At 33.9% G+C, this 15,138-nt stretch overlaps 2 protein-coding genes across 5 annotated transcripts in view; both read right to left on the reverse strand.

Annotated features, from left to right (window-relative positions):
- Positions 1 to 2,925: 2,925 nt before the first annotated feature.
- On the reverse strand, positions 2,926 to 10,404 carry LOC104090301 (Golgi SNAP receptor complex member 1-1-like). 2 transcript variants are annotated; one of them, XM_070182623.1, is made up of 6 exons: positions 10,267 to 10,404; positions 10,096 to 10,233; positions 8,159 to 8,389; positions 6,828 to 6,995; positions 3,560 to 3,673; positions 2,926 to 3,268 (listed from the first exon to the last, which is right to left on the reverse strand). In XM_070182623.1, the coding sequence occupies exons 2-6, from the start codon at positions 10,132 to 10,134 to the stop codon at positions 3,155 to 3,157; spliced, it is 666 nt and encodes a 221-aa protein (XP_070038724.1). In that variant the 5' UTR covers positions 10,135 to 10,233; positions 10,267 to 10,404; the 3' UTR covers positions 2,926 to 3,154. The 2 variants fall into 2 exon arrangements, with proteins under 2 accessions (XP_070038724.1, XP_070038723.1); XM_070182622.1 differs by having other exon boundaries at positions 10,096 to 10,373.
- A 3,987-nt stretch (positions 10,405 to 14,391) lies between these two features.
- Positions 14,392 to 15,138, reverse strand: part of LOC104092002 (CHD3-type chromatin-remodeling factor PICKLE-like) — a 59,008-nt gene continuing 58,261 nt past the window's right edge. For all 3 annotated transcript variants that reach the window (XM_070182626.1, XM_070182624.1, XM_070182625.1), the window contains exon 31: positions 14,392 to 15,078. In XM_070182626.1, coding sequence (XP_070038727.1) covers positions 14,584 to 15,078 — 495 coding nt within the window. In that variant the 3' untranslated portion in view covers positions 14,392 to 14,583. The remainder of the gene's footprint in view (positions 15,079 to 15,138) is intronic.

Consider the following 15,138-nt stretch of genomic DNA (forward strand, 5'->3'; position numbering starts at 1 on the left):
ACGTACTCTTTGATTGTTTTCTTTCTCAGTTCAGCACAGGCGAGCTCTGCTGGTTCATTATAGGCGGATTCAGGATTTAAATTTTATGGGTTTAAACTTTAAGGGTTTTAACACTTTTATTATATTTTTAAAATTATGGATTCGGACTTATTATTTATTACAATTTAAGTAAGATTTTACATATAAATTTGTACTTCGCGTCAAAAGTATTGAATTCAAATGAACCGGTGGTTCAATATTGCATCTGCCCTAGATCATATACCAACAGAAATATTAATCACGTCCGTTTGAATTCCTTTTTTTTCCCCCTCAATTTATATACGTGGAAATTGGAATTATTTTCGATGAGTAAAATATCCTGAGAAAGATACCCCTACCCACTATCCTTCTCACGAGAAAGGGGCTGACTTAATTGATTATGAATAGCAAAAGCTGAATTATGAAGATATTGATATAATCAGCTGATATAATTTGAACTTAACATATTTAAAGGGTAATTTTTATGCTGGTAACTCAGTTAAAAAAAAAAAAGGAAGAGAATAGACTCTTTTAACAATTCCGTCTAATCCTAATAGTATAAAAAAAATCTCCATAGTAATCGACAATCAATCGTAGTTATTTATCGATTATTAAAATGTTGATTAAATCACCTGAAATAATTCGAACTTAACTTTAAAGGTATCTTTTTTATGTCAGGAGCTCATCAACAAATTCTTTTAGCAAATATTTTCATACTAGAAATTAAATCATTCTTAAAATTAATTGGATATAAAATACAAATTACTAACTCAATCATGTTAGTATATTAGTGATATATTAAAACATATAAACTCTACTAGAACCTAGCTTAATTATAATCTAGTCTAAAATTCACGTTTATACCGTTTGTTTCTTTTCGTCATGTTTATACCATTGGTTCAAAATATTGTTGTCAAATTGACACGAAGAGTTGTCGTTTGTCCTCATTTAAGTTTTAGGAATTAATGTTAAGTATGCTTCCTCTAATCAGAAAAGTTAAATCAAATCTCTTACGAGATCTGTCTGTCTTATCTTAAACGGCCCCCCTTTGAAAATACAGCACAGGAGAAACCTTTGTAAGGACTATAAAAAGAATTTTCAAAAATCACTATAATTTAGAGACTAATAACTATAATTTGCCTAATTATCATTCATAACTACTGTTCAATTGTTAATAACTTGTATCACTTGTATTCAAACGCGCAATGAATACAGCCTGTGTCATCTATATTCGTTCGCGCGATGAACAACCTGTATCAACTGTATTCGGTGACGCAACTGTATTCATTCGTGCATCGAATACAATATATATTAATTGTAACCAAGACGAAATACAAGGGTGTATATAAAGGATACAACTTGTATCAACTGTATTTGTTTTCGTGCAACGAATATAATTAAGGCGAAATACAAAAATACAGAAAAATAAAATATTCTTGTTGAGATTCGAACTCTTACCTTCACTAACTAAGCATGTACTCTAACCAACTGAGCGATGAAAGCTTGTTGGTCTCTTATTTCAGTTCAAAACAATTAATTTCTTATTGCTATAAAATTCAAATATAGCTACGAATGGTAAATTTGCTGAAAGTATAGCTACGAATGATAAATACAGTGTAAATATTTGATATATCGTGTAATTTTCCCAAGAAAGAAGCATATCAGTAATTTATTTGCTTTTATTTACAATGACAAGACCGAAGTTATGGTCTTGATTAAAAAAAAAATTATGATCCTGGTTCTTGCATTGTCTAAATGAGAGTTTGTTTTTGGCGTAAAGTTGTTGCTCAATTCAACAATAATTTAACTGTTGATATGTATGCTTTGACAAATATAATGTTCTTAAAGTACTGAGGCATAAAATTTTCTTTCCAATTCAATTACAAACAACTGGATCCTTGTCTAATCATTAATTCTAGAAAAAGATTTTAGAGAACAAACTTACTGTTAAAATATATGTACTTACGAAAAGATTAGTTTTAAAAAAAATAATTGACTGACAAATATATTGTACTTAAAGCTGTTTTCAACCAAATACCAAGATTGGAATTTGTTTTTATATTCTTTTCTTGTATTTTTTCGTATTGCTACCTAGTGTTTTCACTTTAAATTGGGCTATTACTATCACATTTTATATTACACCATTAAAATATGCAACTTTTAGATTATTTATGTGTTTAGTAAACATAAAATCTACTTATAAGTCAAAATCAAGTAAAGTCACAAGTTAATCAACTCCATTTCTGACCGAGAGAAAAAGAAAATTCAGATTTTTCGCAACAAAAAAACACGATTATTTTTTTTTTTTTTTTATACTGCTATGGGTAACTACTCCATGCCATTTTATATTACACCATGTGAATAGGCACTTTTTGTCTTCTATGGGCGTATTAAACACAAATGTCTTCTATGGGTGTATTAAACACAAAAAATGATGGGCTTTTTTCAATTTTAGCATACGCAAAAAATTATTTATATTTGGTAGCCGAATAAGCATATAAAATTTGTATAATTTTATATATAACATATAGAATGTATATGTATACAAAAAATATACATTTTATCGGCTATTATTTTGAGAGCGGCTATACAGTGTCATTTTTCCAAAAATAAATGCGTATGATTTAAAATCAGTTAATTGCCCTCACATATGGTTTTTCAGCTTATATACACTTCTATTTGTGATTGAATCAATTTGGAATTAAAAATCTTGCGATAATCAACTCTTTCTTAGTGATTTAATTGAAGAAAGTGTTGATGAATCATATTAATTAATTATTTATAAGATCAGCTTCTACATTTCAAGTTTATTAGCTACTGTCAATAAGTTAAGTCACACAGACTCCATATAGAAAATGTGCAAGATAAGTTGGAGCAAAGAGTAATAAAAAGAGAAAACAAAGACAGTTACAACTGAATCATATTCATTCCTACAAATCAATAATTCTCCAGAATTAGCATTTATAAGTTGTATTTGAGAAAATCGGGTGCTTGATAAAAGAAATCAATAAACCATCTTAAATGTGTAAGAATGAAAAATTACAAAAATTACTCTGGTGCGTAATATACAAACAATAAAAATGAGCAAAGACCGTGCTCATCCTTCTCTATCAAAAAGACCAGCATAATACCTGATTCATCTCGTCAACCAGTAAATCAAAATGAGAAACAAACATACAGAAGCAACTAATGAAAGAATGATTGTGTCCATTGATTTTTTCTTCTTTATTGCTGAAAGAATATGATTGACCTGCAAAATTGTGTGTCAAACAAATTAGATTAAAGCAAAGAATACATGAGAACAATCTCACCTGCAACAAATCCAAATATATTAAGAATACCGCTCAATGGGTGGTTTACACGATCACTACTGTATCAAGAATTACTTTTATCGTAGTTTTACGTGGACGAGGCATAAGATATTTAAGATCTCAATAGAATTTTCTATCAAAATAATGAGAACTTTAACTTCCCTAAATGCTGGTCAATCTTGATGTTAATGAAATGCATAAATGTTGAATCTTGAAAAGAGTTTCCTTACAGTTGGAAGGCGACTGGTGACATTGCTGAGTTTTGAATTGATGCCACCAAATGTTGATCGTTGAAACACAAGTGCCTTCATGGTTTCTTGAGCATGAGAAATTACACCATCCATCTATACCAGAATAAGTCAACATTTAATCATAAAAATATGCGTAGATACAAGGTAACGACATAATGAAAACCCCATAAAACAAGTACTCAGAAATACAGGTCCAAACTTGGAAGTTGTATGACCATAGGAAGAGATTTACTCTTCTTTTTATTTCTTCATTTCAAATTTTCCTCGACTAATTTTAACTCAAAAATTCATCTAACCATTTTGTTGCAAGATTTTGTATCTGTTAAGATAGACTTTAAACTTAACTCAACCCCAAAATGCTAGCGCACGAGGTAAGGATTGTTCAAGACGATATAAAAAGATTACAACTCATCCTCAACCAATGAGTGACTCTAACATTTCCCTGCTTACTCGTGGTTGGATAACTGAAGTGTGGATAACATTATTTGGGAGCCTAACATTTGGTAACCCAACATCAGGGATAAATCTGACTTTGATACATGTTAAGAAAGATAGACTTTGAACCTAACTTAACCTCAAAAGTTTAGCTCATTTTGCAGTGAGGATTGGGGATTGTCCAAGCCAAGACCATTTTTTGACAACTGTGTCCAAGACCAAGACCATATAAAGAGACTATAGTCTATACCCTTAACCAATATTTTTTTTGCTGCCATGTGACCAGGAGGTCACGGGTTCAGGCCGTGGAAATAGGCTCTTGTATAAATGTAGGGTAAGGCTGCGTACAATAGACCCTTGTGGTCCGGCCCTTCCCCGGACCCCGCACATAGCGGGAGCTTAGTGCACCGGGCTGCCCTTTTAGTCTATACCCTTAACCAATATGGAACACTAACAGTAATTAAGGACACAATAGCATATTGCTTACTGCAACGTCTATTTTACCCTCCCTATCCGGATCAAGATCGTTAAATCAAGGATAAATTACACTAGACGCCCTTGTAATGTGACTCAGTTGCAGATACACCCGTTGCATTTAAAAATCGTACACTTAACCCTTTAATGCAATGGATATCCTACCCAAATATTAGTTCGAATAACATTCTCAATTTACAAGGAGGTTAATAGCCTGTTTGGCCAAACTGGAGAAATCAACTTATTTTGAGAAGTGCTTTTTTCAAAAGTACTTTTTGAGAGAAGCAGTTTGTGTTTGGCTAATCACTCGAAAAACACTTTTGAGCAATAATTTATGTTTGGCCAAGCTTTTCATAAAATGCGTTTAAATATCAAATTATGAATAAGGACATGAATAGATTTACTTAATAGTTAATATTATAAGTAAATAAATAATCTTAAAAATTTGTTATTGTAATAATTAAATCTTTTCATTTTATTTAAATAAAATATGAAAATAAAATTTAAAAGTACTTAATTCTTTTAATATAAGTTAAATATATTAAAATCATTCAACAAATATAAAAGCATTCACCCCTAAAGTCACTATATATTAGAAAGCTATCCTAAAAATAATAAGAAATATTTATACATTAATATCCTACGTATTAGGTTTAACGGTTATTTTGGTATATACTATATTTTGTTAAGGGTATATTTGGTAAGAAGAAAAGTCAAAACTGCTTCTGCTTCGCTTTTGGGAAGCTAATTTTTTTTGCTTCTCAGAAACTGCTTCTGCTTCTTTCCAAAAGTAATTTTTCCCCCAAAAAAGCTTGGCCAAACACCTCAAGTTAGAAAAAAAAAGTGCTTTTGAGAAAAAAAGCACTTTAGACCTCTTGAGAAGCTTGGCCAAACAGGCTATAAGTGTTTACCTTTAAAAACATGAGGTATATTCGGAAATAAGTATATTAAAATAGAATAACTAAAAGACAGATTAAACTACAAACAGAAAGTTCCTACTTGTTTAATCTTATGATATTTGAGAAAAGAACAAACATTTAGGTTGAAAAATTTTATTCACGCCTTTGATTAAACATTTTTTTGAAACATGAATCTTCCAAAACTCTTAAATAGAAAATGACCAAATTACTTAATGAGATATATAAATCACAAGCAATAACTTTCTTGCACTTGAGCATGTAAGCTATGTTTTTTTTAAAATGATTATATTTAATATATGAAATTTCCAATTTTAGTTTAGTTTATTTTTTATTGTTCCGGTCAATTTTTTCTTAATTTACTTAGCTAGATGAACGTCCCTTTGTATTAAGGGTTTAAATGTTTGATTTTAAAAATGGGGATACCAAGAACAAACCCCGTGATTTCCCACAAGTGGGATCTGGGGAGGGTAAGATGCACGCAGCTTTACCCTTACCCTGGAAGGGCAGAGAGGCAAAAATGAGGATACCATTTTGTGTAGAATTTCGATTATATAAAGAGTGTAAGTGTTTGATTTTAAAATACAAGGGGTGTATCTGCAATTGAGTCATATAACAAAGGTTTGTAGAATAATTTACTCTTAAATCAGTTACGTGACTAAGGGCTCGTTTGGTAGGGTGTATAAGAACAATGTTGAATAAGGTGTATTAGTAATGCAGGGATTAGAAATGCATGGATTAGTAATGCAAGCATTAGTTATGCAAAGATTATTTTTTATTCACTGTTTGGTGTGGTGTGTTAAAAATTAAAATACATTGCACAATTTTTAAGAAAATTAGTTGTTTACAAAAATGCCCTGCATATTCTTTAACTTTAAGGGACTTTAAGGAATATTTTATCTTTAACCATGCTAATGCATGCATTAATAGCCTTGGTATTGCTAATACCATTATTAGTTATACATAGAATAATACCAAATAGGTTGAAAAAGTGTACCAAACAAGGGATTAGTAATACCAAAAGCTAATGCATGCATTATTTTCTCTAATGCATCCTACCAAACGACCCCTAAATCTCCACAAGTTCAAGTTCTTCTTTCCATAGAATATATATTCATACCCAGGACTGTTACCATACAATCATATTTGAAGAAAACAGGAGATCCACACTGCGAGAGAAGCAACATGTAAAAGTAATTTCAAGGCAGTTTAACTGTTTGGAACTTAACTCTGGAAAGACATATTCAACTTCATAACTAGTGGTGGAACTTTCTAGTTTCCTCACAAGTCTGAAAGAGCCAATGAATTCAGCTCACATTGAAAAACTATGTTTGTTCACTTGTGTTCAACATCATGAGAATATCTAAGAAATTTCATTCCTCATAGCATAACAAAAAAAGCAATTTACTACAAAGATATACCTGTCCAGTACTCCGATGAAGGGAAGCACGCCCATTAAGGAGTGCTTGATCATATGACCCACTGCCATCTTCCAGATCTAATCTAGTCCGATCGAATTCCCTAAAATCTTCAAGCAGTGAAGCATGCTCTTTCTTAGCTCTGTAACTTGAACGAAGCTGATTAAACTCCTATAATCCAACAGGAATTGTAGCTCTCTTTAGTAGTATAAACAACCTTCTTAAGTAAGAATTATAGCAAGTTATGCTACAAGATATCTGTTTCCAAATAAAATGACTGTAATCACATATTTCATTGTTTAAGAATCCCATGTGAAAGGAAAAACAATAATGTGTTGATCCGTTGACATAGAATTACAAGTCACAATATACGAAATTAGATAAGACATTTCATTGATTCTCAGTGCAAGGTTGCGATCTCACATGACAGAATTCAATTATAAAGTTGATGAAGCGCCATTTTATATTGAATCACAAGAATCTTAGGTTTTCGCTTGTTTATTGAACCCTTAATTAACAGAATAACAAGCTTTTTCCATCAGTTGATAAAAGTTACTTATAGTTTTTTATAAGGGCGATGAAGTTGTACAAACTACAAAGTAAGTTTAAAGTGAGTAATAGATCGAAAGTTTATGCAATCTTGGTTATAGAATTATGATAATGTTGATTCGTATCCTGAATATATGAAGTATGGCAGAACACTGTGCAAATGTCCTTGTACTGCTATGAAGGGAAGCGATGCTTTGACTTAAGTCAAAAGACCAGCTGGCATAGTAATGTCTCAGTAGGTAAAGTTGATTTGTAATCCTGACACAGACTGGATTCTGGAACCATAGTAGAACCATTTTCGAATGTTCCAGTTATTCACCTTCACATCATAAGCACAAGAGCGGGCTGCAAATAGCAAGTGGGAAGATGCTAAGCTGGATGGTAAATCAGAACTTATACAAAGGGGAAGTGGTCTTCAATGGACTCAGTTAATTGCTATGGTGATTTGGTCTTCAACAGACTCACATTATAAGCATAATAAAAATGAAAAAGAGGCCTCCTACGAATGACCTCACTTCTTGATGTTATATTTATTTTGATGAAGTAAGGGGAATTCATTAATAGGCATCAAGAATATGCAAAGAGTACAAAAAGGTAGATGATTAGCTCCAGTACATGTGAGTCTCTGCTACTTCTCTATGTTATATTCATCTTAGAACTCCACAAATGAGTAATAATACTTTGCTTGGCATGATTCTGTTAGAAGAAAATTCCCATGCTTTGTCATTGTAGTACTATGACGATAACAGATTACAATGAAAACATTGAAAAAGAATTTCAAGTACCTGAAAAAGATCCTGAAGAATTTCTTGATGGCGAGTCAACGTATGAGAAAAGATCTCAGATCCTCCTGAGGAAACCCAAGCTTGCATTTGTGAATTTACTTGTTGAAGCTGCTTGAGTAGTTGATTTATACTGGATTCAAGATCATTATCATTTGCACTGTCAATTTTTGTGGAAACAACTTTACGATACAAATGCATTTGCTCATCCAGTTGTGCTTCAAGCATCCGTGCCTGGTAGTAAGAACCATCAATAAGGAAGAAAAGACAACGGAAAGAAATGTAACTAAAAATGCAATTCCAAGAAATATTTTCATAGATTGAATAAAATTATTTTCAGAGAACCTTAGCTCGATCAAGCCAAAGCAAAGACGGGCAACCAAAAAGACCCCCTTCACACACAACCCACTTGACATTATTCTCACCGGCTTCCAAATCGTCTAAGGAAGCTCTTTTTCATCACAAGTTTAAGAAAAAGCAACATTCTTTAAGAGTTGAGCGCAAGCAAGAAAAATGCTTTCCCAACCTCCTTCATTTACCACTATCATCACCGAAGAGACTGTGACCATTACAAGCTAGTACAATTTGAATACCCAGAGAGTGCTATAGTAACATCAACACAAAGAAATTAGCACAACCACCCAAAGCCAAAAGCCAAAAGAAAACATCAGCTGTAGTCCGCAGGAAGTTAAAAAGTAACTATGCTCATGTTTCTTCAAGTGATTTTGGCTCTTAGTCGATTTTATATAGTGAACAAAAAGCCACCCTCCCAGACACAATCATTGGACCTTTTTTCTAGCCTCTTAACCTCCAAAAGCAAGTTCGACCTTTCATATGTAAGCCTTTACTTTTGGCGAAAGTTGTAATTTATTGATCAAAAAGAAAAATCTTACATACATGATATATAAGATAAAGTAGGGGATCTAACAAATATAGCTTAGGCACTCCAAGTATCTAACAAAGCAAATATGTTCCAGTGAAACAACTCTTTCGATCAAGTCTACTTTGTACCAAAAAACCTTCCACTACCTTCACCTACTTCTCTCCTTCTATACGGTCCACATAAGCATTAATTTCCAAGCTCTACTTCTCTGTCACTACCTTCTGAACTTCCATTCCTTTGACCTTCTATATGGTCCACATAAGTGTAAGAGGAGTTACTTCCAAGCTCTAATTCTCTGCCTCTTCGTTCTGATCTTCTCTAATAGGATTCCTTTTACGGAGCTTGCATTACCCGTTCAATACCAAACATGTTCCACATAATATCCATAACCAATATGCAACCTTTAAGCCTTATCTGGTCTAGAACTCAAGTCAAGGCTCCAAGGATATATAAACTAAGATTGTTAGACCTCATCTGGTCAAGAACTCAAGATATAAAGCCTCGAAGAGATATTGGACCAGTTATACTTGAGCTCGCAGAAGCAATCAAATGAACAAATATAAAGAAAACAACTTTGCATAACAAGAGCTAGACAACAGTCAAACAGTATATCATTTTCCTTCAGCTGATTAAATATAAGGGATTAGATACGCTTTGTAAAAGCTTGTTCTTATTGGAGACTATATTTTTCACTTGCCTAGGAATATCTCGTTCACTACTTTTAAGTTTCAGATTTAAGGAAAAAGGGAATTGCAATAAGTCTATGAATTTACTGTTACTTTACTTGCATAGATAACTCTTTTATGGCAAAAACTTATGCAAATGGAAGAAACCTAAACATCCTTATAGAAATTACGGACTAATGAAATACTATCGTATAAGCATGATACCAATAACAAAAGAAAAGTTTATTCCTTTTAGCTTCAGAATTCACTAATAATATTCAAAAATTAAGAAATCAAATAAAATTCCCCAAAATGAATCCAATTTCATCAACCCAATTCATGTATATACATCGACAAATATAGGCATAATTCATAAAGATGGAAAAAAATACCTGCTTTCGCAAGGAGTCCCAAGAGGTAGGAGGATCCATGAGAAAGCGAGTAACAAAAAAACGATGAAGATTGAAGAATTGCGGGAAATAGAGATTCTATGATATACCCTTTTGGGACTGCCCAATTTTAATTGTGAGAGAAGAAGAAGAAGAAGAAGAAGAAGAAGAAGAAGAAGAAGAAGAAAGAGAGAAAACTGAATTCCGTAGAGAGAGAGAGTCGTCTGAACCTAGAAAAATTACTTTCGCAGTCTCACAATTCAAGAATTTTGTCAACGCAACAGGTTGCTCACTCTATACCCCTTACATTTGACATTTTGCACTTATTTTTACTACCATATATTTCATTAATAAGTAGTTTGTGGATGAAAAATCGTGCTATGTTAAAATAATTGAAGAACCTAATTAAAATAGGTGGAAAACCCATTGTAAAGTTATTGATATCAGAGCTTAGTTTAAAATCCTAAAGGGTACATTGGTTATGGATACTAATTTCGAGATAGAATATTAGATTGTATTATTCTCATATATAAATATAGATATTAGTTTAGTGGTGAGATAAATTTTATATTAAAATAGTGGAATTAGCTATAGCATATAAAAGGTAGGATAACTAATTCATGAAATATCCTTGTCTATTATACCTGGTAACCAAATGACCTCTAAGTAGGGGTGTCAATGAACTTTTAAAAATCGATTAAACTGACCGAATCGACTAAGAGATTTTTTTTATAAAATCGTACATTTTTATGTAAATCTATAACAATACCGAATAATTAGATCAAGTTTTTAATTTTACAAAAATAAATCGAAAAAATATTGAACCATACTGAATAAATTTATATATGAAAAATATATTTATATATTAAGTTAAAGATAAACAATGTTTTAAAAAATTTCCTTAGGCATTAGGATTATGAAAACGACTTTAAGTCAATATGTAATTAACGGCAACGGTCCCAACAACCAAACCTATTTTGCTACTCTTATTAAAACTAAATTAGTTCCACTTCTATCATCTTGATTAATAAGTCATAAGGTATTTGATATATTTTCTCTCATATTAGATTTTTTCTTGTTGGATACTTAATTTCTAATATTATCTATTCTTGAGTCTGCCATACTATAAAAGTTTGGGAGAAGGTGGTGGAGCTAAGGGTAAGGAGGAGTGTGTCTATTTTCGAGAACTAATTCAGGTTTATGTCAGGGCACTCGACTACAGAGGTCATTCACCTTGTTAGGAGTTTGATAGAGCAGTATAGGGAGAGGAAGAGAGACTTGTATATATATGATGTTCATCGACTTAGAATAGGTGTATGATAAAGTCCCGAGGGAGCTTTTGTGGAGGTGTTTGGAGGCTAGAGGTGTACATGCATGTTGCCTACATTAGGGTGATTAAGGACATGTATGATGGAGCAAAGTCCCGAGTGAGGACGGTGGGAGGGGATTTCGATCATTTTTCGGTCATGATGGGGTTGCACCAAGGGTCGGCACTCAGCCCTTTTTTGTTTGCCCTGACGATGCACGTTCTAACGCGCCACATCCAAAGGGAGGTGTCGTGGTGCATGTTATTTGCAGATGATATTGTATTGATTGATGAGACGTGAGGCGGTGTGAACGCGAGGTTAGAGGTGTAGAGGCAGACCCTGGAGTTTAAAGGTTTCAAGATGAGTAGTACCAAGACAGAATACTTGGAGTGTAAGTTCAGTGGTGAGACCCAAGGAGGGGAAAGGGAGGTGAGGTTGGACTCGCAAGTCATCCCTAGAAAAGAAAGTTTTAAGTACCTTGGGTCTATTATTCAGGGGGATGGAGAGATTGATGAAGATGTCACACATCGTATTGGGGCAGGATGGATGAAATGGAGACTCGCTTCTGGTATTTTGTGTGACAAGAAGGTGCCACCAAAACTTAAAGGTAAGTTCTATAGAGTGGTGGTCCGACCGACTATGTTGCACGGGGCTGAGTGTTGGCCTGTCAAGATCGTCTATGTCCAGAAGATGAAGGTAGCAGAGATGAGAATGTAGAGATGGATGTGTGGGCACACCAAGTTATATAGGATTAGGTTATTCGCGATAAGGTGGGTGTGGCTCCCATTGAGGACAAGATGCGGGAAACGAGGCTTAGGTGGTTTGGACATGTGAGGAGGAGGAGCACTGATGCCCCGGTGAGGAAGTGTGAGAGGTTGACATTGGAGGGCCTAACAGAGATGTAGAGGTAGGCCGAAGAAGAAGTGGGGATAGGTGATTAGGCAAAACATGGCGCAACTTCAGCTGACTAAGGACATGACCCTTGATTGGAAGTTGTGGAGGTCGAGGATTAGGGTAGTGGAGTAGGTGGTAGATTGTTCATACCAGTAGTATTAGTACGCACTCTCGCTTTCTGTTGGTAGTAGGTTTTTATTACTAACCGTTATTTTCTTTCATTGTTGATCACCTTACTATCTTGTTGTTTTTATTCTGCTTTTATATGGCTTTTTAGTACTGTCCCTTCGTATTTATATTTTCATTAATGTGATGCTTATTCTTTCCTGAGCCGAGGGTCTATTGGAAACAACCTCTCTACCTCACAAGGTAGGGTAAGGTCTGCGTATATTTTAGAGACAGTAAAGACCCTAGCACAACAATACTATGAGAGTCATATATATAAGGACGGTAGACAAGCAACTGATCAATAAATACAAAGAGAGAGAGAGAGAGAGAGGGGCATATCATCGATGGGATAACACTGTAGTTGAGGAAGAATAATTAAGGGACTTGATATTTTTTATGATCAATTTTTATTCTGGTGGAGGAGTCTATAGTTGTTTATCGATAATATAATGTTGCAATACAGGGTAAAGATACGATGGTTTACATGATACTGCCACACATGCATTATAGACTTTGATGTGATTATGTATATTGCTTGATCGATCGGTGCATGCCATGCAACACATTCAACCACCACGTACGCCCAGGTTGTGATTTGTGAAGTTTACATGAATACAGGGTTGTGATTTGTATTTTGAGTTGAAGGGTATGACAGTTGTGCCTAAGAGCAATATCATATTTTTCATGAGGGATTAGAAAAGTATTAATATGGATTGTATGGGCTTATAGCATAGTCAATAACACTCGAGCTGAGGATACTATGCTCGATAGTGTACGTTTGAGTCATATGTGAGTAACCCGATGCATATGTTCCCAAATGACGGCTTCACATGCGGGAGATTGAGTTTTATATTGATTGATATATGTATCACAACTTATTTCTGTTTGAAGTTCAGAGAATTGAAAGGAATAGATACAAGACTTGCTTAATAGGGGTAGGGTTCAGATTTAGTATTTCATCATAGGAAGCACTTGCGGATAGTTCAATATGCACGTTCCTTGATTATCAATAATTAACAAAGCGATAAGTATGTTGCTTCACAAGAATGATTTGCTTGATCAATTGCAGGATGCCACTCATTTCTCTAAGTTTAAGGTAGCTATATAATTATATATGGGGTACAAGACCAATCAATCTTGGCCACCTAACTCATTGCTTGCGTATAATTACATCTCTGGGTTGGTCTCTTACATTGATCAATCTTCATGATTTTTTTTTGGTGAAGAAAACTAACTGATCACTTGCGAACCTCATGGACTCATCTGGTGTCTCACCCGTTCTTGACATGGACAATATAGCAACTCCTTTACTCCATTTGCTTTAAATTTTGAGAAAAACCCTATCTTATAATTCATTAATTAATACCTCATTTTCTCATAGACCAAAGATAATCCAAGATAATGTAACAATGTTAATATAATAGTCTAAAAGACCTTGTAACCCTCGAGATACAAGACAAAGTACCACATTTTAAAGTGTTATCTAGCCCCGTGGGTCTCAAAGAGCAATTTCTTTTTTAAAAAGAATGATAAAAATGTAGCTTTCTCGTAGCTGACTGCTGTAGTGTTGCAAATATTTTTAAAATAATCATAGTTAAAGGAAAATAAAATACCAAAGTAATATTATCATGGTAAATCTCCAAAGTTTACTACTATAACAAAAGGAAGTCAATACAACAAGTAGAATAAGAGGGATCCGCAACTTCGCCTAGACAGTTTCCCCTTTTCCCTATTTTAGTGAAGCATATGTCATGTCCGCAATGAAGAATGGGAAGCTACAAGACTAACTAAAAGATTTCATCAGATTAAACTGAAGGAATAGACTAAATTCAAGAATACACATCAAAACTCTCTGAAAAACCATGAAGTTTCATTCTACTGCAATAATACGGAGAATGACTCAGTAGAACCTGTGAGAAGACCAGAACTCTGAAGTATGACTATGCTGATTCTCATTTTATAATATGTCCATCAAAACATGGGATATTAGGGAGAATAGAGTACAACACAGAGGCTCCTCCCTCAACAGTGTTTATCAACTTGGAGTAAGAAAAATGTCACCGTCATTTTTTATAAGTGTTTGTAGCAGCTAGCAGACAAAAGTACATACATAGATTCACTTTTAATCATCATCTATACGAACAGCCTCAGAACCTAATTCTTCTTTTCTGTCAACATTGGTGGTGGAAATGTCACTATGATCCACCATCTCTATATCAGCTTCTCCGGTTGATAAACCACTAGGTCTAGTCTCTGGAACTTCTGCAGGAGAAATGTTGTGGTGCTCGTTGCTCTCAGCCATGCTTGCAACTGTACAATTGCTAGCACTCTTGGATACAGATTCTGAATTTTTTGGATGACTGTCATCTTCTTTCTCGGTATTGAGCACCCTATTAACTACTTGAGATGATAGGACTGGAATACTGGATTTACTAGCTTCAGAATCCCTATTTTCTTGAACCAGTTCCCTCTTGAAATTAGGAGTATTTTGATGTGATGAAGAAAGAATTTGGTTCATCTGTTGACAAATCGCTTCCAATGGAAGGATGTTCTTTCTCATACAAGGGTGACTCACATTTAATGAATCTTGGACATCTCCAGAGAGTACCTGGCACATCTGCAGAACAGACAAAAAAACATATAAGTATCATCTTTAGAATACTTGCTGAGAAATATG

This window comes from Nicotiana tomentosiformis, chromosome 8 (assembly GCF_000390325.3).
Source record: "Nicotiana tomentosiformis chromosome 8, ASM39032v3, whole genome shotgun sequence".
NCBI lineage: Eukaryota > Viridiplantae > Streptophyta > Magnoliopsida > Solanales > Solanaceae > Nicotiana > Nicotiana tomentosiformis.